Source organism: Salvia splendens, chromosome 21 (genome assembly GCF_004379255.2).
Source record: "Salvia splendens isolate huo1 chromosome 21, SspV2, whole genome shotgun sequence".
Taxonomy (NCBI): Eukaryota; Viridiplantae; Streptophyta; class Magnoliopsida; order Lamiales; family Lamiaceae; genus Salvia; species Salvia splendens.
Window position 1 is genome coordinate 20854660 of NC_056052.1, and position 25685 is coordinate 20880344.

The 25685-nt window shown below is 36.7% G+C and overlaps 5 protein-coding genes across 5 annotated transcripts; all 5 read left to right on the forward strand.

Moving 5' to 3' along the window:
* Positions 1-1416: 1416 nt before the first annotated feature.
* LOC121785111 (8-hydroxygeraniol dehydrogenase-like) lies at positions 1417-3149 on the forward strand. Its single transcript, XM_042183473.1, has 5 exons — positions 1417-1581; positions 1670-1783; positions 1864-2377; positions 2468-2621; positions 2721-3149. The coding sequence occupies exons 1-5, from the start codon at positions 1484-1486 to the stop codon at positions 2921-2923; spliced, it is 1083 nt and encodes a 360-aa protein (XP_042039407.1). The 5' UTR covers positions 1417-1483; the 3' UTR covers positions 2924-3149.
* A 3800-nt stretch (positions 3150-6949) lies between these two features.
* LOC121784595 (8-hydroxygeraniol dehydrogenase-like) lies at positions 6950-8700 on the forward strand. Its single transcript, XM_042182761.1, has 5 exons — positions 6950-7185; positions 7274-7387; positions 7456-7969; positions 8060-8213; positions 8313-8700. Exons 1-5 carry the CDS (start codon positions 7088-7090, stop codon positions 8513-8515), a joined length of 1083 nt encoding a protein of 360 aa, XP_042038695.1. The 5' UTR covers positions 6950-7087; the 3' UTR covers positions 8516-8700.
* Positions 8701-10526: 1826 nt separating this feature from the next.
* Positions 10527-12169, forward strand: LOC121784594 (8-hydroxygeraniol dehydrogenase-like). The gene is made up of 5 exons (XM_042182760.1): positions 10527-10673; positions 10781-10894; positions 10969-11482; positions 11573-11726; positions 11826-12169. The coding sequence occupies exons 1-5, from the start codon at positions 10576-10578 to the stop codon at positions 12026-12028; spliced, it is 1083 nt and encodes a 360-aa protein (XP_042038694.1). The 5' UTR covers positions 10527-10575; the 3' UTR covers positions 12029-12169.
* A 7239-nt stretch (positions 12170-19408) lies between these two features.
* LOC121784596 (8-hydroxygeraniol dehydrogenase-like) lies at positions 19409-20927 on the forward strand. The gene is made up of 5 exons (XM_042182762.1): positions 19409-19577; positions 19705-19818; positions 19889-20402; positions 20489-20642; positions 20725-20927. The coding sequence occupies exons 1-5, from the start codon at positions 19480-19482 to the stop codon at positions 20925-20927; spliced, it is 1083 nt and encodes a 360-aa protein (XP_042038696.1). The 5' UTR covers positions 19409-19479.
* A 2502-nt stretch (positions 20928-23429) lies between these two features.
* LOC121784598 (8-hydroxygeraniol dehydrogenase-like) lies at positions 23430-24996 on the forward strand. Its single transcript, XM_042182763.1, has 5 exons — positions 23430-23561; positions 23630-23743; positions 23824-24337; positions 24424-24577; positions 24669-24996. Exons 1-5 carry the CDS (start codon positions 23464-23466, stop codon positions 24869-24871), a joined length of 1083 nt encoding a protein of 360 aa, XP_042038697.1. The 5' UTR covers positions 23430-23463; the 3' UTR covers positions 24872-24996.
* Positions 24997-25685: the final 689 nt, after the last annotated feature.

A 25685-nucleotide genomic window follows, 5' to 3' on the forward strand; every position in this document is an offset into this window, starting at 1 on the left:
ACCAATTTTGGCCTTTACTCTAGATTAAACTATATAAGGTATTTAGTTCTCTTGTACATGGAATAATATCCTAAAATTTAAAACTCTTCACACACATTATGTTAACTTAAATTTACAATTTTTCATTTTGTATTTATACATGAAGAAAATAAAAAAAAACATAATGATAAACTAAATCGTAATTAATCATGATAGTAGTATGCACGAAAATAAAAATATTTATAATATTATTTTACCATTACATAAGATAAAAAATTACTTAGTATTGTATGCATCTCAAATAATCACAATACATGTACTTAAGTTTACTATTTTTTTCATTTTGTATTATATATGAAAAATATTACAACTAATTGTATTTACACATGAAAAAAAATAAAAAATAAAAAAAACATAATGATAAACTAAATCATAATAAATCATGTTAGTACTATGCTCGAAAATAAAAATATTTATAGTATTATTTTACCATTACACAAAATAAAAAATTACTTAGTATTGTATGTTTCTCAACTAATCACAATACATTAACTTAAGTTTACTATTTTTTTTCATTTTGTATTTATATATGAAAAAAATTATAAATGAAAATGTAACACTCCGTTTGTTAATATACTAAATCATAACTAATCATATTAGTACTATAGGCATGAAATTAAAAGTATTTATATAATTTTATTTTACTATTACACAAAATAAAAAAATACTTAATATAAATTAGTCTTACAATGATGTGAATATATAATGAAAAATATGAAATATATTATTATATATATGAGAGTATAATAGTTTATATTGAAATTTGGAAAGTTTTTTAATTTAAAAATTTTATTCCAGGTACAAGAACTAAATACCTTATATAGTTTAATCTATATATTCTTAGTAATTCCATTTGTCAATTTTCAATTAGTAGGACATACCACATCATCATGCCACGTGGTGGTGTGTATGGTCCACTGAATATTTTGTCGAGTTGCAGGCCTTTATCTACAAAAGATGATGTGCAATCAAGAGGTATATTCCGATCTCTATTAACATGTCTAGGTATATCTTATTTCAGATGTAATGCCCGTCTATTAGGGTAAATTGGATTTTTTTTTCTCAAACTATATATTAATCGGAAATGATAGTAATACAATATGATCTTTAATTATTAACACCAATCATGCAACGAAAACAGCTTTTATTTTTTGTCCCCTTAATAGAAGTGATTTACTAGTAGGCACAAGGCGAAAAGTAACACTACTCGTATTTCTTTCATCAAAGAAAATTGTTTTGGAAAAGTAAAGTCAATCAAAGTAGATCAATAAAACAATGTCGAGAATTCAAACACTATTCCTATACTCGCTTATGCGCTAAGCATATACATCACCTAACATCATAATCTCTTTAAATACCACTAATTCACCTTCGCCAACAACATCAATTCGCACTCTCTCCACTTTCGAACTTATTTTCTTATACACGAATTTTATTTTCTAACATGGCAAAATCACACGAAACAGAGCACCCTGTCAAAGCCTTCGGATTGGCTGCCACCGACTCATCTGGCCATCTCTCCCCTTTCAAATTCTCTAGAAGGTTCTTTTCCTTATTCCCTCTCTCTCTCTCTCTATTATGTGCCTCTAGAATTACTAGTAATATTTAACAATTATGGTTGTATTTGCAGGGCAACTGGGGATGATGATGTGCAGTTCAAAGTGTTGTATTGTGGGATCTGCCACACTGATCTTCATTACCTCAAAAACGAGTGGGGCGTCACTCAATATCCCATTGTTCCTGGGTAACTTTCCGCAAATTCTAAGTCATAAGATGTTATCATGCCACTGGATGCCTATAAGTAACATTGATATGCAATTGCAGGCATGAGATTGTTGGTGTAGTAACAGAGGTGGGAAAGAAGGTTGAGAAGGTCAGAGTCGGAGACAAGGTTGGCGTGGGATGCATGGTCGGATCGTGTCGATCGTGCGAGAGCTGCAAGGAAGATCTTGAGAATTACTGCCCCAAGATCATCCCCACTTATGCTGCTCCCTACCACGATGGCACCATCACGTACGGTGGTTACTCTGATATCATGGTTGCTGACGAGCATTTCATTGTTCGTATTCCCGACAACATGCCATTGGATGCAGCTGCTCCTCTTCTATGTGCAGGTATCACCACCTACAGCCCCATGAGATACTTTGGACTAGACAAGCCCGGGATGCACATTGGAGTTGTTGGTTTGGGTGGACTAGGCCATGTTGCTGTTAAATTTGCCAAGGCTTTCGGCTGCAAGGTCACAGTCATTAGTACTTCCCTCAGCAAAAAGGACGAAGCGCTTTCACATTTGGGCGCAGATTCATTCTTGATCAGTAAAGATGCTGATGAAATGCAGGTACAAAATGAAATATCCCAATGTTTTATCAACATCACTATCATCATCATCACTAAATTAATATAGATTGTGTTACTATGACCTATGTAGGGTGCTGTGGGAACAATGGATGGTATAATTGATACAGTATCAGCTCATCATGCCTTGATGCCACTCATTGGCCTCTTGAAGGCTCACGGAAAGCTCATCATGGTTGGCGCCCCAGATAAGCCTCTTGAGCTACCTGTGTTTCCTCTACTTGCAGGTACAATACCCATATGGAGTATCATATTCTAAGATTGTATATACTAAAATCAATCATTTTGATGACATTAATGTGTGGTTGTAATGAATATTGTTGTAGGGAGAAAGATGATATCAGGGAGTGGGATTGGAGGAATGAAAGAGACCCAAGAAATGATTGATTATGCAGCCAAGCACAATATAAAGGCAGATATTGAACTAATTTCAGCAGACTACGTTAACACTGCATTAGAGCGGCTGACCAAGGCTGATGTGAAGTATCGCTTTGTGATAGATGTTGCCAACACCCTCAAACAATCTTGAACTCAAGTCTTCGATGGAAGTGATTGTTCTTCTCCTGTTTTGTTCGGTCTTTCATGAAAGCTATTGTTCTTCTCATGTTTAGTTCGTCCTTTGATGGAAGAGATTTTTCTTATCTTGTTTTGTTCAATTTTACGCATATATTCACTGTTGAATTGTGTTTGAGTTTTGTACCTGTGTTTTATACACACATATTATAATAAATATATGCTTTTGTTTGTGAACTGCATATCATATTCTCAAGTTCTGTACCCGTGTTCTTCTCTCATTTTGTTCGGAGAGAAGAGATTGGTTCTCTTGTTTTGTTGAATTTTACAATTATATATTTTAGACATATGTTCACTGCTGGTTTGTCTTAAATTTTGTATTATACAATCTATACATATGGTATAATAAAAAATATACTTTTGTTTTGAATTGCATATCACATTATATATACTCACTAAATTCCATCCACTTTTTCATTCAAATATTTCTTTCCATTTTTTCTTTCCTTTGAACTTTTTTAGAGCTAGAACTTCTCTCATGTACTTGATGTCCAACTGCTACCTATATAATCGAAGCATATCTCCCGGCCATATCTTATTATTAAGCCGATTGTTAATTTACCTTCTCTTTCCATATATTTTCATATATTTGTTTCCGTGTTCGAAAATTTAACGGTACTAGAAATATAAATATGATAGATTGTTATCTTTGAATGATTCAGTGAGTGAAGTATTTTCTCTACTATTCTATCGCGTTAATCAAACCGTAGCTATCCAAATCTGCCCGAAGAGAAAACCCCGCGCAGAACCCAAGGGAAAACCCCGTGCAGAACCCTACCCCTCCGTCCACCAAGCCGCAAATGCTGCCGGACCCAATCTGTCCGACGGGGAAACAAAGGCTGCCAAATTTCCCCCTTCGCCGCTGAGCTAACTGCCGTCGGTGTTTGTTAAGGGATTTGCCCCTTAACATTATATAAAAATATTACTCACTCTGTTCCTTAAAAAATAGGCATTTGAAATGACATGTGTATTAATTCACAATTGGTAAAGTAAGAGAAAGATAAAAAGAAAAAGTGATTGAAGTATTATTAGTGCAGAATGAGACACATCTCATTATAGAGAGAAAAAAAATCCTTAAATAGAATTAATCTTTAAGGGATATATCAAAATGACAAATATAGTCTATTTATAAGGGACGGATGGAGTATCATTTTATATTTGAATGTATTGACATTTGAGCTCCATATTTAGTTATAAATCCTTAAATTAAATTGATGTAAAAATAAAATGATGATCTAGAAATATTACCTTAAGCAAAATATATTTGAGCGCTACGTTACCTAGGTGAAATATAGAGTTCTTTCTTTTTTTGGTAAAACATGTTAATTGAATTCCATTTTAACGAAGAAGATTAGATTTATTCCGAATGGGGAAGTGACGCACAAGGATTATGCGTCGTTATTAATGAAACGCACAACCCTTATGCGTCTTTGGCTAATGACGCACAAGGGTTATGCGTCGTTCAACGACGCATAAGGGTTATGCGTCTTACTCTAATGATGCATAACCCTTGTGCGTCACACTGGTTAGTATTCATGCCTATCACGCGGGTGACCCAGGTTCGATCCCCGGTAATGGTGCATTTTTTTAAGTGATTAGTTGTTTTTGGCAAATACATATTACTCTTATTGTCTATGTTTATCACCCTCGATTACTTTAAAATCAACACAAACTTTAAAAAATTAAATTCAATAAAAAATTAAATGCATCAATCCATATTATAAATATAATTAAAAATTATCTTTAGCCCTATCAAATTAATGCCCACAATATAAAAGTAGGAGAGTTACTATTAATTTTTTTTAAAAATTCCATTCTTTTTATTTGAATTGAACCTTTCATATATGTATAATTGCATGCATAGTTCAATGATAATTGATAATCAATTTGACAAATATTTATATGAACGCATATTGTTTGCACAACGACGAGTATATCTATCATTTTTCTTTGTTGAAAAGGTTTGGATTTTGTAAATCATTTGGCAGACCAATCGTATTTCTTGTCACAATTTATAAAATGTAAAAGTAAAATAAAAATATTAAATATATGAACTTTCAAATTGCCAATCATGAAGTGTGCATCGCATGCTTGTCGTAATTTATCGGATGTTTATTTTAATATGAAAGCCACCTATATATAAACACCCTTTTAATAGGAACAATATAATTCCAAAATTTTTATTAACACATATTCTATAGTCTCATCCCTCAATAATTCACCTCTCTCTCTTTGCCTCTCTCACGTAATTTCACGATTGTGTGTAGACTTAGACTCAAGTTATAATCCAAAAAATTTGTACAAAATTTACTAAGTCAAAATCTTAGCCTAGCAAGACAAGTTAGTATATTAATACAAAAATGCAGAACCAAGCATACAAAAGTAATTTTTAGGACATTGTAAGCTTATTTTTACGTCATTATAGTAAGGATGACATGAAATGATCTTAACATGACCTCAAATCCAAAGTTTATAATATGACCTAAAACTGCTTTACAATGACCCTCCGTGTTTTTGTTTAATTATTGACCATTGGATTGTCAAATCTTATGGTCAGGATTTTGTATTGAGATCAAGTTTTGTATTGATCATTTTCCTATATATATATATATATATATATATATATATTGATTTGATGATTGCAAAAAGTAATATGTATTTGCCAAAAACAAATGTTTAGAATAACTTATTTTTATAAAATACTAATGACTTAAAAAAATGCACCATTGCCGAGGATCGAACCCGGGTCACCCGCGTGATAGGTGAGAATACTAACCAGTGTGACGCACAAGGGTTGTGCGTCATTAGGGTAAGACGCATAACCCTTGTGCGTCACTCCCCCATTCGGAATATATCTAATCTTCTTCATTAAAATGGAATTTAATTAACATGCTTTAAAAAAAAGAAAGAACTCGTGAAATATAGTCCTCTATTCAATATTTAATCGTTCCAGCAAAATTTTATAAAATGATTTTAAAACTAGTGGCTGCCCTACTAATTGAGCTACATCTCCAGTTCAAACCTTACTACAAATATTTTTAAAAATTGGTATTAAAGGTTTTAAATAAAAATTTGGGCGTGATGGGATTTGAATATTGAGAAAAAATTGTATAGTCTTGATATATCAAATGACATAATGAGTTGATATGTATAAGAAATAACTTTTTGACTAATAGAATTCTAAAAAAGTCGTACTCTAATTATAAATGAATACTTTAGCATTGAATATTTGAATAGTGTGCCAATGGAGCTACATAACGAATTTTTTTTCAATTTATTACAATTTTACCTCTTAGAAATAAAAATATTAGGAGACATGAATGTTAATAAAAAATTGTTAATGTATAAGAAAAAAAATTATTAAAAAAATGTAAATGTATATAGATATAGATATTCACCTTATTTGTAATTAATATACTTCATTCATCCAACTCTAAATAACATATTATTATTTTTCAGATGTTATAATTTAGATGACATACTACTTTTAAAGGTAAAATATCACTTTTTATGTTTCTTTTTTATTCAATCTCTACTTAATTTACAAAACAACATCATATAGAATCTCGTGCTGAATTAAAAATACTCCACTTAAAATAAAATGGAGAAAGTACGTAAAATAAAAAAAAGGCTAATTCTTTAAGAAGAATTAAAATAATAAAATAAGATAATTTTTAAAAATAGATAAAGTAAAAACAATAAATATAAAATTAGTAGTCTCCGTTTGCATAAAAAAAATGGCGCAATTAAACGGAAATTACTATAAGCAGTTGGCATTGAATAGTCCAAAGTGTGCGGTGGAATTGATGATAAAAAAAAAAGAGAGAAGATTCTCGAAAGAGTTTTGAAGAAGGTCAATATTTCTAGAAAAATGCAAAATTTGAATTGCCTATGTTGACAAACTATCTTCAGTCTACGGTTATTATCGCTTCAGTATTCACACAATAGCAGCCGAATGGGAATGGGAATGGGAATGGGAATGGGAATAGGGATAGGGATGGAACATCTGCATTCATCTCAACACTTATCTATAAATACCATTCTTTCAACTTCCAAACAATCACAAACACATTTCCAATAATCTCTCTATTTTCTCTTTGATATTTTACTAATTTGTGAAATGGCGAAATCACATGAAACAGAGCACCCTGTGAAAGCCTTTGGATTGGCTGCTACAGACTCATCTGGCCATCTCTCTCCTTTCAAATTCTCCAGAAGGTGCTTTTCCTATATATCTCTCTATGATGATGGTGATGAATCAGCTAGGAAACTAAGTAACCTATACTTATACTCGATCAATTTGCAGGGCAACTGGTGATGACGATGTGCAGTTCAAAGTGTTGTATTGTGGGATCTGCCACACTGATCTTCATTACCTCAAGAACGAGTGGGGCGTCACTCAATACCCAATTGTTCCTGGGTAAGTTTCTGTATCATGTATTCATGCCTTTGGATGCCAATAATATTGATATGGATATACAATTGCAGGCATGAGATTGTTGGTGTAGTAACAGAGGTGGGAAAGAAGGTTGAGAAGGTCAGAGTCGGAGACAAGGTTGGAGTGGGATGCATGGTCGGATCGTGTCGATCGTGCGAGAGCTGCAAGGAAGATCTTGAGAATTACTGCCCCAAGATCATCCCCACTTACGCTGCTCCCTACCACGATGGCACCATCACCTATGGTGGTTACTCTGATATCATGGTTGCTGACGAGCATTTCATTGTTCGTATCCCTGAAAACATGCCATTGGATGCTGCTGCTCCTCTTCTATGTGCAGGCATCACCACCTACAGCCCCATGAGATACTTTGGACTAGACAAGCCCGGGATGCACATTGGAGTTGTTGGTTTGGGCGGACTAGGCCATGTTGCTGTTAAATTTGCCAAGGCTTTTGGTTGTAAGGTCACAGTCATTAGCACATCGCTCTCCAAAAAGGACGAAGCGCTTTCACATTTGGGCGCAGATTCGTTCTTGATCAGTAAAGATGCTGATGAAATGCAGGTACAAATAGAAATACCCTTTTGTATTATCAACATCATTATCATCACTAAATTAATGTGAATGTGGATTGAATAACTATTATCTATGTAGGGTGCTGTGGGAACAATGGATGGTATAATTGATACAGTATCAGCTCATCATGCTTTGATGCCACTCATTGGCCTCTTGAAGGCTCATGGAAAGCTCATAATGCTTGGCGCCCCAGATAAGCCACTTGAGCTACCTGTTTTTCCTCTACTTGCAGGTACAATAACCATATGAAGTGTCAAATTCTAAGATAGTATATACTAAAATCAGTCATTTTGATGACATTAATGTGTGGTTGTAATGAATATTGTTTCAGGGAGAAAGATGATATCAGGGAGTGGGATTGGAGGAATGAAAGAGACCCAAGAAATGATTTATTTTGCAGCCAAGCACAATATAAAAGCAGATATTGAACTAATTTCAGCAGACTATGTTAACACTGCTTTAGAGAGGCTGACCAAGGCTGATGTCAAGTATCGCTTTGTGATAGATGTTGCCAACACTCTCCAACAATCTTGAACTCAACTCTTCAATGGAAATGATTGTTCTTCTCTTTGTTTTGTTTGTCCTTTGATGGGAGAGATTGTTCTTCACCTCTCCTATTACTTTCAATTTTACACATATATTCACTGTTGAATTATCTATGAGTTTAGTACATGTGATGTATGCACACATATATTATAATAAAAATACACTTTTTGTCAGTTGAATTGTATATATCATATTGTCTAAGTTCTGTACTGTGTTCATCTCTTGTTTTGTTCGGTCTTCGAGGGGAGAGATTGGTCCTCTCTTATTTTGTTGAATTTTGCACATATATATTTACGGGATATTCGGGTTGTGGCTTTTTGGTGCTATAGATTTCAATCCTAAACCCTATAAAATTGTTAGGCTATTCAGCCAACCTACAGATTTCCGTATATCCAATTATACCTCTCCAGCCAGATGAGATCTTAGTCTTGCAACACACATTGCAATTAAATCATCCTCTCTGATACCCTCAGCATGAGTGAAGAGTTGTTCGAACTCTGTTTGATAACTCATAACGGTGGCTTTCGTGTCAGTTTTGACAAGTTTTCAACAACACTTAGATAACTCATAAGTTATCACAAAATCATAAGCCTTGAGTTTTGATAGCCAAGAGAGTCGCCCTTGGCTTGTGAGTTTCTGTTTCAACAAGAGAGCAAGTGTTTTGTGATCAGTTTTGACAGTAGCCTAGAATTTTCCAAATAATGACTACAATGTCAATGTGTGACATAAAAACTATAGCTAACAACTTCTTTTTATAAACTGAGAGTAGCTTCAATCTGGGAGGAAGAGATTTGTCAATATAAGCAATAGAGTGCTTCTCCTGCTTCAACACACAGCTCCAATTCTCTTACTGGAAACAACAAATGGTAAATAAAATTTTTATAGAGCTTGGATTGCCTCTACTGTGTTTTGATTCAAAGTGAAGCTATTTTTCTTCAATAACTCTGTCAATGGTCACAAATAATGCATATCCTTTGCCAAACTGTTTGTATAAACCAGATAAATCCAAGAACCCTCTCATTCGTGTTATATCTATGGGACCATGCCAATCTAGAATAGCTAACTTTTTTTAGGATGAAAAAAGAACATTTTTATTATACTATTAAATTATAGTTGTCCACGCCACTTTTTTAATTTTGGACTATTCTCGAATAGGATGGTCATTTTTTTATGTAAGGTTCTAGAATGAGTATCTAATAAGGTAGGTGACTAAAATAAATAATGTAGTAGTACTATGTTGGCTTTATTGACTAATACGCTTATTCAATAGGTTATTCACACAACAGCTGCCACGACTCAGTAGGCCAAAATTATTAATAAGAAGATATTACGAGACTGATGATTGTAATTTGTGAGATTGAAAATCTGATTGCTAGAAACTTACCCGTTTAATGTAACATTTCCGTTGATAATGAAATTAGTACTGCTGACTTTTCTTATTTTTCAATCCAAACAAATCATTATTCAACTCAGTTATGCGCTACAGAGTCCGTATTATCCCAATTTATTACTCATATACATTAAGTTATTTGCAACTTATACTACCATTAAAATGCTAATAATAATATGAATAATACTCCTACTATCCATTAACACTACTTTAACTATCATTCTCCTCTCTCTCTCTTATTTCACTAATTTTGTTTTAATTTCGGTGTCATATCATATGTCTATATTTTTATGGGACGGAGGGAGTACTAATCTGTCAATACTTATTATACATTTGCAGATAGTTCAACTTCAAAACTCCTAGAAGAAATAGAAATTCAAGTCTATGGAGATTGGAGAGAATGTGCATTTTTGACTTTGATTAAGAACAATTGGTGAATAGAATAAGTTTGTAAGAAAGAATATAGCATGAAGTTGAGTTGTCTTTATTGACCATTCTCATACATTCATATGCATCCGCGCTCAGCAGATACATCATCATCATCATCTCTTCAACTCTTTTTCCTATAAATACTCTTTCAACATTATGCCAAAGTATCAATCACTCACTCCTTTTTTCTCTCTAATTTCTACTATTGTTTGCTTACATTTTGTATTAAATGGCGAAATCACACGAAACAGAGCACCCTGTGAAGGCATTTGGATTGGCTGCCACAGACTCATCTGGCCATCTCTCTCCTTTCAAATTCTCTAGAAGGTGCTTTGCTTTTCCAATATATATAAATCTCTGATGATGATGATGAAGAAGAACGAGCTAGGAGCCTAGGAAGTAAATTATTATACTTATAGTTGATCAATTTGCAGGGCGACTGGTGATGATGATGTGCAATTCAAAGTGTTGTATTGTGGGATCTGCCACACCGATCTTCATTACCTCAAAAACGAGTGGGGCGTCACTCAATATCCAATTGTACCTGGGTAACTTTCTGCAAATTCATATCATGTAATCATGCCATTAGACGCCCATAATTGATATGGATATATAATTACAGGCATGAGATCGTTGGTGTGGTAACAGAGGTGGGAAAAAAGGTTGAGAAGGTCAAGGTCGGAGACAGAGTTGGCGTGGGATGCATGGTCGGATCGTGTCGATCATGTGAGAGCTGCCATGAAGATCTTGAGAATTACTGCCCCAAGATCATCCCCACTTATGCTGCTCCCTACCACGATGGCACCATCACGTACGGTGGTTACTCTGATATCATGGTTGCTGACGAGCATTTCATTGTTCGTATTCCCGACAACATGCCATTGGATGCAGCTGCTCCTCTTCTATGTGCAGGCATCACCACCTACAGCCCCATGAGATACTTTGGACTAGACAAGCCCGGGATGCACATTGGAGTTGTTGGTTTGGGTGGACTAGGCCATGTCGCTGTTAAATTTGCCAAGGCTTTCGGTTGCAAGGTCACAGTCATTAGTACTTCCCTCAGCAAAAAGGACGAAGCGCTTTCGCATTTGGGCGCAGATTCATTCTTGATCAGTAAAGATGCTGATGAAATGCAGGTACAAAATGAAATACCCTTTTGTATTATCAACATCATCATCATCACTAAATTAATATGAATGTGAATTGTATTACTATGACCTATGTAGGGTGCTGTGGGAACAATGGATGGTATAATTGATACAGTATCAGCTCATCATGCCTTGATGCCACTCATTGGCCTCTTGAAGGCTCACGGAAAGCTCATCATGGTTGGCGCCCCAGATAAGCCTCTTGAGCTACCTGTGTTTCCTCTACTTGCAGGTACAATACCCATATGGAGTATCATATTCTAAGATTGTATATACTAAAATCAATCATTTTGATGACATTAATGTGTGGTTGTAATGAATATTGTTGTAGGGAGAAAGATGATATCAGGGAGTGGGATTGGAGGAATGAAAGAGACCCAAGAAATGATTGATTATGCAGCCAAGCACAATATAAAGGCAGATATTGAACTAATTTCAGCAGACTACGTTAACACTGCATTAGAGCGGCTGACCAAGGCTGATGTGAAGTATCGGTTTGTGATAGATGTTGCCAACACCCTCACACAATCTTGAACTCAAGTCTTCGATGGAAGTGATTGTTCTTCTCTTGTTTTGTTCAATTTTACGCGTATATTCACTGTTGAATTGTGTTTGAGTTTTGTACCTGTGTTTTATACACACATATTATAATAAATATATGCTTTTGTTTGTGAACTGCATATCATATTCTCAAGTTCTGTACCCGTGTTCTTCTCTTGTTTTGTTCGGAGGGAAGAGATTGGTTCTCTCTTGTTTTGTTGAATTTTACAATTATATATTTAGAGTGTGTTCGGTTTGGAAAATTGTATCCGTGATTAAATATGTATTGTGTTTGGTTAATGAGATTCAATCACACAACTCAATCCTAGATGAATAACCATGGTATAATTAGTCATAGCTAACCCATTATGACTAAAACAATATTACAACTCAATTTTAGATTATATTTTGGTATTATTTTATCTAGGAAACTGGACATGATGTTAGTGTTGAATTTTCATTAAGTTCCATACCTGCATTGTATATACATATTATAATAAAAATATACTTTTGTTAGTTGAGATGAAGAAAACAATTTCAGCATAAACATAAAGAGAAAAAGTTGGTTGGATAGGAACAATAAGATGCAACAGAATTTCGTTATTAAGTGTAGAATGAAACCGGAAGAAGATGTGAAGATGATGTGGCAGTGCATGAGCCAACGGTATTCCCACCGATCGAGTTACTGTTGCCCGGCCTAACAATGATTCTATAACAACATGACCCAGACTACCTTTTATTTTGTAATTAACTGAGTATTATAATTTACTTATCTAAATTTATTGTAATATGTGAGTATTAGTTTATTTATGGTAATTTTCTCCATAAAAAATACTCCCTCCGTCCCAACTAAGTTGAGACAAAAAACTTTAGCACGGAGACTAAGAAATTGTGTTGAAAAGTAGGAAAGATTAATAAAGTAGGAAAGATAAAGAGAGTAAAGTAGATAGTGGAATAAAATGCTCCCTCCGTCCCATTGAAGATAACTCACTTTCCTTTTTGGTTTGTGAGTTTGTCTCAATCAAGATGACTCATTACTAAAAATGGAAACACCTTTGTCTCTACTTTATTCCCTCTCTCTTAAATTACTCTTTCCACTTAACACACAAAATAAAGCTTCCTAAAATCTCGTGCCGCCCAAGGAAGGGGTCATTTTCTTTGGGATAGAGGGAGTAAGAGTGATTAAATGTTTTATTTTTTATTAAAAAAAGAAATGACTCAACTTAGTTGAGATATCCCAAAGAGGAATACGACTTAACTTAGTTGGTACGGAGAGAGTACTAACTCCATCCCTGCCTAAGTGAGACGTTTCATTTTCGAACATGTTTTGGAAAAATGATTATAAATAGTTAAAGTAGAGACATAAATGATTATAAACGTCTCGCTTAGGTTGAGACGGGGGAGTATTGATCAGTTGTCTTAACTGGGCAAACAACCAAATACATAAAGGTTTAACATGCAAAATAATACTCCCTCCGTTCTCTCATAGTAGAGGCGAAACTTTTCGACACAGAGTTTAAAAAAGAGATGTTGAGTGTGTTAAATAAATTGATAAAAAAAGTAAGAGATTTAGGGTCATTCGGTTGTGACTTTTTTAGGCTATAAATATCCAACCCTAACCCTGTGAAATTGTCTAACTATTCAGGCCAACCTGCGAATTTTGGATTGAATTCACATCCCTATCCGCAATCGTTATCTCTCGATCCAAAGGAGATCCTAGTCTTGCAACGTGCTACATTATAATTAAATCTTCCTCCCTGACACCCTCAACATGAGTGAGGAATATATTGACAAGCTTCCTGGCGGAATATATTGAAACAATTCTTATTATTCAGTAGTAGCATTAAATTATAGTTGTCCACGTAAGCATATAAGCCACTTTCTTAATTTTCGAGTAATGTCAAACAGGCAAATAGATAAGGTGAGGTTAAGATTCTAGAATGAGTTTCTAAGAAGGTTTGACACTAAAATTTAAAAAATGCATGTTGGCTTTATTGACTAATCCTTAACAGTGAAAGCAAGGCTTACGCTTATTCCATTGGGTATTCACACATCATCAGGAGGCCATGCGCTCAGCATATACATCATCATCTCTTCCTATAAATATTGTTGAAGAGATCACGAAAAATATTCTCGGAATTACAGAAGATTACGGAAGATTATACTCTACCAAACATAGAAGATTATATTCTACCAAATCAATGTAATTAAATGTGTTGCCTTGTATAGTCTATCTCCTAATACTATAATAATAGGTGTCCAATGTACAAAGAAAGATAGATCAATATATGAAAATTATTCCTTATCTTCGATCCCTATTTTAACATGGCACCAGAGCCAGAAAACCTACGACGGCTCAGAAAATTCTCATCATAGCCGCGATACCAATCCCGACCTTTCGAACAAAGAACCAGAGCAACCGAACCTGCAAGGAAAATGTCAGAAACTGAAGACAAGAAAATCGATCCAGATCAGCCAAACAATTTGAAGAATTGCAAGAATGTCACGGTGGCATTCAAGCTCAATGGGAAAAACTACCCATTGTGGTCAAGACTCATGAAGGTCAAGATAGGAGGCCAAGGGGCCTATTCGCACATCCGGAAAGAACCCCCGGAACCAGGGAGCAAAGGATACGGCGATTGGGAAGAAGATGACTTAGTAGTATTCTCGTGGATCGTCGACAATATTGAGAACGAAATCATTGCAGATTTCGCCCATCACCAGACGGCAAAAGCGTTGTGGGATAGCTTGGGCATAACGTTCGAGAACAAGGCCGATAAATACCTCATCTACGACCTGAAGGAGAAAATAATCACGATAAAACAGGGTAATATAGATTTGGAAACGTATTACCGGAAGATCCACGGACTTTGGATCAATGTCGATCGCTGCCAGAAGCAACCAATCACATGTTGCGACAAAGGGGTGAATCAATACCGAACACACTCCAACGAGAAGAGGCTGTTCAAATTTTTGGCTGGACTGAATCCAGAATATGACCCTATCAAACGAGACATCCTCAAAGAGGAACCCTACCCATCAGTTGAAGCTGCGTACGGGTGGGTGAAGACGGAGGCGGCTCGACGCCAGATCATGCCACCGGCGTCCTTATCCCCCACCCGCGAAGCCGTTGGCGGAGAAGCCGGAAATTCGTCATCTGGGGACGGCATCGGGAGCGGAGTTGTCGCTCAGAGTCAGCGCCAACCACACCGAAACGGAGGACCCCCTCGCTCCACCGGAGCCGCCAACCGGTCGGGAGTACGACCTGATAAGTCCGGTCTCTGGTGTACACACTGCCAGAGACCCAAGCATACATTCGAAACATGCTTCAAACGACTAGGGTATCCGGAATGGTGGGAGGAAAGGCAGAGTATGAAGACGGCACAGCCACAAGCCAAGATGGCTGTCGGAGTAACCGAAGAAGGCCAACCACGAAATCAACATGGAAATCGTGGGGGAACAACCGGTCGTGGACCAACAGAGAGCTCGGAGGGGCCAACCGACGGCGGCAACATCCGGAGAGCCGGCAATTTTGCCGAAAAGGGAGGAGCGGCGCCGATTTTAGGAGGTAACGGGTTTGGCTACCTAGGAAGTGTTGTGTTTTTCAATACTCCCCACATGACTCCTCTAATTTAGGAACTGAACCCCTTAACCTGCGAAAATTTCGATATCCCCCACATAAGTTTTCAGAATTAGAAATTGAACCCCATGACTTGCAAAGAGACCCCCCAGCATGTTCGAAATCTCCATTTGACCCCCATTATGATAAAAATTCTGATATTAGCCCCTATATATGTAATTTTGTGTCGAAAAACCCTTTTGCCCCGTTAGACACAATTTCCGCTGCATTTCATGTAAATACATGGGCTAATACGGAGAAGGGATTGATCTTTGACTGTGGGGCAACAGATACTATGACCCCATATAAGAATGACTTCATTAATATGAGTAAAATTACCAAGACGTATATTAAAACAGCTAGTGGGGAATTGATTACTGTCGAAGGGTCTGGTACTGTTGAAATATCTCCTACTTTGCGGCTCGAAAACTGCCTATATGTTCCGACATTGTCTCAGCGACTGATGTCTATCAGTCATGTAACAAGAGAATTGAATTGTACCCTACTGATGCATCCAAATTTCTGCATTTTACAGGATATTCGGACGAAGAAGATACTTGGGCGTGGCACTGAGAAATGTGGACTCTACTACGTAGACGAGATAGCTCAAACTGGCAGTGCGATGCTGGCTCACGGATCCACGAAACAAGAGATTTGGCTGTGGCACCGAAGACTAGGACATCCTTCTCCGGGTTACTTTAAATTGCTTTTCCCGAACCTATCTGTTCCTACTGACTTTTTTTGTGAAACTTGTGTTTTGGCTAAAAGCCACCGACAATCATTTAAACTCTCAAATACTCGTGTGCAATCTATGTTTTCCTTAGTACATTCTGATGTGTGGGGTCCTGCACCTTTTGCTGGGGGAAATGGTTTTCGATACTTTATTATATTCGTTGATGATTGCACTAGAATGACTTGGATCTATTTCATGAAACATAAGTCTGAAGTTATGGATAAGTTTGTTTTGTTTTTCCAAATGGTCCAAACCCAATTTCTTACTTCGATAAAAACCCTCCGGTCGGATAATGGGAGAGAATTCTTAAATAGCCAAATGAAAACTTTTTTTCAAGAAAAAGGGATGATCCATCAAACCTCTTGTGCCTATACACCTGAACAAAATGGGGTAGCTGAACGGAAAAATAGGACAATCTTGGAAATAGCCCGAGCCCTGATGATTGAATCCAAAGTTCCACAACATTTTTGGCCAGAAGCCATAGCCACGTCCGTCTACCTTATGAATCGTTTGCCTACCCGAATCCTAAACAAAAAAACCCCCCTTGATATCTTATCATCTCTATCCAAAATTCCCCAACACCTCAACCTTCAACCCAAAATCTTCGGCTGCACGGTTTATGTCCACATTGCCAAACACGAGAGAACCAAATTGTCCCCATGTGCCACCAAATGTGTCTTCGTTAGGTACGGGGTAAACCGAAAGGGCTACCGATGTTTTGATCCAAGCACCCGAAAAATCACTACCACCATGAACTGTAACTTCTTAGAAACCGAATTCTACTACCACACCCACCTTAGTAGTCAGGGGGAGAATGAGTCCAATAACTCTGTGGACTACCTAAGTTGGGTTGTGCCACAGACAAACTCTTCGATTGAGGATCTACCAAAACCGGTTGTCACTGCCGCCGAGCATGTCTTGTCAAGTGAGTCATCTCAACCGCGATCCCTCGATCCTTCTCCGCCGATATCCGAGGTACTTACTGAACCAAGTGTCCATACGGTTGATACTGACCCAACAAATGCAGAACCATCAGAAGAAGACAACACAATTGACAGTGATACTGGAAGATATGTCCTTCCCCCCTGAGCACAAGAGGAATCCCACCAAAAAGATACTCCCCCGAGAAGATTGGGAGGAAGAGCCGATATGGAGTGGCAAATTTTGTGCAAGGGAATCTAGCAAAAATGGCAAGAGTATTTGAAGCTGCTCTATATGAAGAAGAAGAAGAGATTCCACAATCAGCTGACGAGGCAATGAAGCACAGACATTGGAGAGAAGCCATGCTTACTAAGATGAAGACACTCAAAAGAAACAACACTTGGGTCAAAGATAAACGGTCGGGTGCAGATAGGTGTTTACAATAAAAAGGAGGCCAGATGGTACGATAGAGAGGTATAAAGCTAGACTCGTGGCAAAGGGATACACCCAGACTTACGGGGTCGATTACGCTGAAACCTTCTCACCTGTGGCGAAAATCAACACTATAAGAGTCCTTTTTTCGATTGCTGCTAATAAGGATTGGCCACTTCATCAATTTGATGTGACGAATGCATTCCTACATGGAGAATTGCCTAAACTAGTCTTTATGGAGCCCCCGCCAGGGTTCACTAACGAGTTTCAGGAAGGAGAAGTGTGTAAACTGCAGAAAACCCTATATGGACTGAAACAGTCCCCGAGAGCCTGGTTTGGTAGGTTCACAGAAGTAATGAAGAAGTATGGGTACAAGCAAAGCAACTCCGACCACACATTGTTTATCAAGCGAAGAGGAGAAAAGATCACATGTCTAATCATATATGTGGATGACATGATCCTTACCGGGGATGACATAGAGGAAATGGCGGAACTAAGGAAAAACCTGTTCAGCAAATTCGAGATGAAAGATTTGGGGCCGTTGAAGTATTTCCTGGGAATTGAAGTACTGCGATCAAAGAAGGGAATCTTCATTAATCAGAAAAAATATGTGCTGGATTTGCTTGCTGAAGTTGGGATGGTAGATTGCAAACCAGCAGATACTCCAATGGTTCAGAACCATGGATTGCAAATAATTGAGGGGGCAAAACCGACCGACAGAGGAAGGTACCAACGGTTGGTCGGGAAGCTGATTTATCTCTCACATACGAGGCCAGATATAGCATATGCTGTGGGAGTTGTAAGCCAATTCATGCATGCACCCCAAGAGGAGCACTGGGAGGCAGTATTACGGATTGTACGATATTTAAAGGGAACAGTTGAACATGGGATTTTTTTTGAGAAGCACGGACACCTACAGATACATGGATTCACTGATGCTGATTGGGCCGGAAACCCAAACGATAGGAAATCTACAGGAGGATACTTCACATTTGTAGGAGGTAACCTCGTGACATGGAGGAGCAAGAAACAGAAGGTTGTGGCACTTTCTAGTGCAGAGGCAGAATTTCTGGGTATCAAGAGTGGACTGACCGAGTTACTATGGTTGCAGAAACTTATGAGGGAATTGGAACTTTTCTCACACCAAGCGTGCAAGTTGTTTTGTGATAATAAGGCAGCAATAAGCATTTCATGGAATCCGGTTCAGCATGATCGTACGAAGCATGTGGAAGTCGATAGGCACTTCATAAAGGACATCATTGAAGCTAAGATTGTTGAGATGCCTTATGTCAAATCAGAAGATCAACTGGCGGATATTTTGACAAAGGCGGTGAACTCTAAATCCTTCCGAGAAATATTGTGCAAGTTAAATATCGGGAACCCTGTTAGTTAACTTGAGGGGGAGTGTTGAAGAGATCATAGAAGATATTCTCGGAATTACAGAAGATTACGGAAGATTATACTCTACCAAACATAGAAGATTATATTCTACCAAATCAATGTAATTAAATGTGTTGCCTTGTATAGTCTATCTCCTAATACTATAATAATAGGTGTCCAATGTACAAAGAAAGATAGATCAATATATGAAAATTATTCCTTATCTTCAATCCCTATTTTAACAAATATGTATCTAACATTCTCCCAAATAATCAATCACTCATTTGCATTCTCTCAATTTTCTATATTGCTTGCATACATATTTCTAATTACCAATACATATACATACATTTGTGTTAAATGGCAAAATCACACGAAACAGAGCATCCTGTGAAGGCCTTTGGATTGGCTGCCACAGACTCATCTGGCCATCTTTCTCCTTTTCAATTCTCCAGAAGGTGCTTTTCCTCTCCTCTCTCATGCTGCTAATTCTTTTATATCAATGCATCCTAAAATACAACTCATTTCCTTTATTCTGGCAATCGATTTTAACTATAACATCGATACCCGTGGCGTATTTTTCAGGGCTACTGGCGACGAAGACGTACAGTTCAAAGTGTTATATTGTGGGATCTGCCACTCCGATCTTCATTACCTCAAGAACGAATGGGGCATCTCCCAGTATCCTCTTGTTCCCGGGTGAGTTTCCCTTTCTTTCTTACTATAAAACATTTTCTTACCTAATATATAATGTGAATTAAAATGACAGGCATGAGATTGTGGGAGTAGTAACAGAGGTTGGGAAGAAGGTGGAGAAGGTGAAAGTAGGAGACAAAGTTGGTGTAGGATGCATGGTCGGATCGTGTCGATCATGCGAGAGCTGCAAAGATGATCTTGAGAATTACTGCCCCAAGATCATCCCCACTTACAGTGCACCTTACTCTGATGGAACCGTCACATATGGTGGTTACTCTGATATCATGATTGCCGACGAGCATTTCATTGTTCGTATCCCTGAAAACATGCCACTGGATTCCGCTGCACCTCTGCTATGTGCAGGAATCACCACCTACAGCCCCATGAGATACTTTGGATTGGACAAACCTGGAATGCACATCGGAGTTGTGGGTTTGGGTGGACTCGGCCATGTTGCCGTTAAATTTGCCAAGGCCTTCGGTGCTAAGGTCACCGTCATTAGCACCTCTCCTAACAAAAAGGAGGAAGCACTCTCAAACTTGGGTGCCGATTCTTTCTTGATTAGTAAAAATGATGATGAAATGCAGGTACAATACAATCACTTTTATTTTTATTGAGCATCTTCACGAATTTATTCATCAAGACTAAATCAATTTTCGGGTACTAATAACAGGGTGCTATGGGAACAATGGACGGTATTGTGGATACTGTATCGGCTTATCATCCTTTGATGCCACTCATTGGCCTACTCAAGGCTCACGGCAAGCTTATAATGCTTGGTGCCCCGGATAAGCCTCTTGATCTACCCATCTTTCCTCTCCTTGCAGGTTCAAAACCCTTACATATATGCATAACATTGTTTCTTTCATGTATCCATTATTATAGTGAATTGGATGAATATTGTTGCAGGGAGAAAGATGATTTCTGGGAGTGGGATTGGAGGCATGAAAGAGACTCAAGAAATGATTGATTTCGCGGCCAAGCATCATATAAAGGCAGATATTGAACTAATTTCAGCCGACTATGTTAACAGCGCGTTGGAGCGTTTGGCCAAAGCTGATGTGAAGTATCGGTTTGTGATAGATGTTGCCAACACCCTCAAACAAGCTTGAGCCACTATTGAATGTTATTTTCATTCATATTATACTCATGTCGCTTGTCTTTACATTTTGTACGTGTATTTTATACACACTTATTTTAATAAAATATATACTCGATTGTTGAAATTTACATCATTTTAATCCGCATTATTTATAACCGAGACTCAGCTTGAAGCAAGGTAATCACATCCATCGTCAAAGATGAGACAATGGAGTATAGATTGGCAATCTGAAGACCAAACACATTTATGTTATGTTACTTTGTCTTCAGTATTTATTGCTTTCGTGTTTAGTATGTTAGGCTTTAACAAACTCATCATATATATATATATGAATAAGACTATTGCAAGAATAAGGCTTGTTTTCGTCTATTTGTTTCATTGTTTTCTTCATAACTCCAAACCAATCTTAGGATCACACATACAGTGACTCAAAGGAACCAAAAAAACCGGATACTAGAGCAAAACATTTCCAAGATATCAGCCGACACCAAAAATTCAACAATCTTAAATACATACACGCATCATCAACTAAAAGTCGAAGGAACCTGTTTTAGAAGACCCGGAACAACTACCAAAAGTACGAAAAAATTAAAATGAAAATTGGTTATAAAATTTTGGGGCTATTGGAAGTGTCCGCCTATAGTGGCGGAAATAAAAATTTGGGACTGTGGACAAAAAAATTGGAGTTGTGGAAAAAAAGGGGCGGGGCTATTGGGGACGTCCGCCTATAGTGGATGCTCTAATATTAAAAATTTTGTATTAAAGGCTTAAAGATTTGTAGATGATGTGATTTGAATACTTGAGCATTTAATATTTGAATTGTCTGCTAATGAACCTGCATAGCTTAATTAAATTTTTTTAATTTATTATATTCCTTAAAAATACGATTTAACTTTGGAGTTGATATAAGTTCTAATTTAAAATTATTAACTACAAGAGAGGAAAAAAATACTTTCATTCGTTCTTTTGTACTTTAGTTGTACTTTCTTCGTCCCAACTAAGTTAAGTGATTTCATTTTTTAACAAAACATATTTACTTCTGACTCTCTCTATCTCTTATACTTTATTCATATCTCCTACTTTTCAACACAATTTCTTAATCTCTGTGCTCAAAATGTTTTGACTCAACTCAGTTGAGACGGATGAAGTATTTCTTTTTTGGATTGTTACTTTAGTTGAGTTATTTCATTTTTTTGGCAAAAAACACGAAATACTCTACACAATCTTACTTCACTCACTCTTACTTTATTCTCTCTTCATCTCTCTATCTTTTTTTTTCCTATTTTATTCTCCGTTCACTTAACTAACTTTTAATATAATTTCTTAAATCTCGTGTCAATAAAAATGCTTCTACTACAGCAGGATGGAGGGAGTAATTAAAATAATGTTAGTGGAAAGTGCCACTAACCTTACTATAAAAAGCTTATATATTTTCAAAATTAGAAAGTATATTAATTTATTAAGACAAATTAGAAATGCAAAATAAGACAATATGTACTCCATTTGTTCTATTACAAATGAAATGATTCATTTTTAGGTTGTCTCATTAAAAATAAATATTACCTAAAATGGAAATAATATCATCTATTTTTTCCTCTATCTTACTTTACTTTCTTCATTAGCGCACAAAACAACACAATATAAATCTCATGCCGAAAACTAAATGTTTTATATTTATTGATAAGGAGAGGGCATTATTTAAGTACAACAGTATAAGTACTACTCCCTCCGTTAGCCATTAAATACCTCATTTTTCCTTTTTCGTCCGTTCGTCCATAAATGTCTCATTTCACATTTATTATATTTGGCAAGTGGACCCTACGTTTTACTAACTCATTTCACTCACATTTTATTATAAACAAATACTCCCTCTGTTCCATGTTAATAGAGATATTTCTTTTTGGCACGAAGTTAAGAATAATGTGTTAAATAGATGGTTAATAAAGTAAGATAGATTAAGAGAAAATAAAATAAAAGAGAGACTTATTTTTTGCTAAAATTAGATATAACTCAATTAACTTGAAATTTCTCATAATTGAAAAATGACTCTATTAATATGAAACGAAGGAAGTACGTAATAGTACATCTCATATTTTATCAACTTTTTTTACCCACTTTATTTTATAAAGTCAAAATAGTTTTCTAAATTTCGTGTCTATCGCTATATGAAATATCTAATCATAAATTTAGGGAGTAAAAATTAGTCAACTTTGCTCGCATCAAAAAATGACGCAATCAAACAGAAATGTTTATGAGTTGAATTGATTACAGGTGAATTGATTGAGAATAGGCCAAAGGTTACAGGTGAATTGATTGAAAAAAATAGAGAGAAGATTCTAGAAAGAGTTTAGAAAAAGGTCATTATTTCAAGAAAAATGAAAATTTTGAGTTGACATTCCTGAAAAGTTCTCTACAGTCCTACGGATATGACTTTCCATGTTCGCACAACACTTATCTATAAATACCATTCGAAACACAACACATTTCCAATAATTTCTATCAATAATTTCTCTTTTATTTGCTTTGATATTTTACAAATTTGTGAAATGGCGAAATCATATGAAACAGAGCATCCTGTGAAAGCCTTTGGATTGGCTGCTACAGACTCATCTGGCCATCTCTCCCCTTTCAAATTCTCCAGAAGGTGCTTTGCTTTTCCAATATATATCTGTACAACTATTATACTTATAGTTGATCAATTTTCACTTGCAGGGCAACTGGTGATGACGACGTGCAATTCAGAGTGTTGTATTGTGGGATCTGCCACACCGATCTTCATCAACTCAAGAACGAGTTTGGTGTCACTCCATATCCGATAGTTCCTGGGTAACTTTCTAAGTCACATAAGATGGAATCATGCCACAGGAAGCCTATAATTAACATGGAAATGTTATATGTAATTGCAGGCATGAGATTGTAGGTGTGGTAACAGAGGTGGGAAAGAAGGTTGAGAAGGTCAAAGTCGGAGACGGAGTTGGTGTGGGATGCATGGTTGGATCCTGTCGATCGTGCGAGAGCTGCCATGAAGATCTTGAGAATTACTGCCCCAAGGTCATCCCCACTTACGCTGCTCCCTACCACGATGGCACCATCACCTATGGTGGTTATTCCGATATCATGGTTGCTGACGAGCATTTCATTGTTCGTATTCCCGACAACATGCCATTGGATGCAGCTGCTCCTCTTCTATGTGCTGGTATCACCACTTACAGCCCCATGAGATACTTTGGACTAGACAAGCCCGGGATGCACATTGGAGTTGTTGGTTTGGGCGGACTAGGCCATGTTGCTGTTAAATTTGCCAAGGCTTTCGGCTGCAAGGTCACAGTCATTAGCACTTCCTTCAGCAAAAAGGACGAAGCGCTTTCACATTTGGGCGCAGATTCATTCTTGATCAGTAAAGATGCTAATGAAATGCAGGTAAAAAAAAATACCCCTTTGTATTATCAACATCATTATCATCACTAAATTAATGTGAATGTGGATTGTATTACTATTATATATAGGGTGCTATGGGAACCATGGATGGTATAATTGATACAGTATCAGCACATCATGCCTTGATGCCACTCATTGGCCTCTTGAAGGCTCATGGAAATCTCATCATGCTTGGCGCCCCAAATAAGCCGCTTGAGCTACCGGTTCTTCCTCTACTCACAGGTACAATACCCGTGCATCAAATTCTATGATATATAGTAAAATATATAATTTCTATGATGTTAATGTGAGGTTGAAATGAATAATTTTTTAGGGAGAAAGATGATATCAGGGAGTGGGATTGGAGGAATGAAAGAGACACAAGAAATGATTGATTTTGCAGCAAAGCACAACATAAAGGCAGATATTGAACTAATTTCAGCAAACTATGTGAACACTGCTTTAGAGAGGCTGACCATAGCTGATGTGAAGTATCGGTTTGTGATAGATGTTGCCAACACTCTCAAACAATCTTGAACTCAAGTCTTCGATGGAAGTGATTGTTCCTCTCTAGTTTCATTCAATTTTACTCGTATATTCACTGTTGGTTTGTCTTAAATTTTGTCATCGGAAGTACCTTCATCTTTCATTTTCGGATAGAATTTCTGTGCCTCTGCCAAACCTTATTGCATCAACATGGTTTTCATGTTGATACGCCTCAAAAACACCAATTTGCAATGAACTATTGAATTATCAATTACAAAAACAATAACAAAAGATTTTTGTGGTCAGTGGTTTGATCCACAATGATCTACATCCACGGAAATGAATATCACTTTTTTATTCACACACTATCAAAGGTTCTCTACGTACAAATTGGAAAAAAACCGTATGTTGAATCTCTCATAGCCCAAAGTTCGAATAACTATCAAACTTTATTATAGGACATACTATATTTTTATTGGACAGAGAGAGTATATGAATCTGGAATCCCAAATGGACTATGGCGAAAAGAAGGTGCAGGGATCAGACCATTCGAAATTCACTCATTATCGGGACCTCTTTTTATTGTATTGCACTTGGGAGATGGTCAATCTCCAAGAATACAGACCAAGGATACAATCATAGGATACAAGCTATACAATCTAACAAGTTGCTACAAGTTATAGAAAACCCTACCTCTATTCAAAACCCTTCACCGGTTCTGAACTCCGAGCTTCTAATGACTGGAACTTGACCTGCACACTAAATAGACTTATCAGTATAGCAAGAAATCAGATCCTAAGGGATCTGAGACAAGAAAATACAACGAAGCACAACAAGTCAGAAACCGAGGGACTATGGCTCAGGT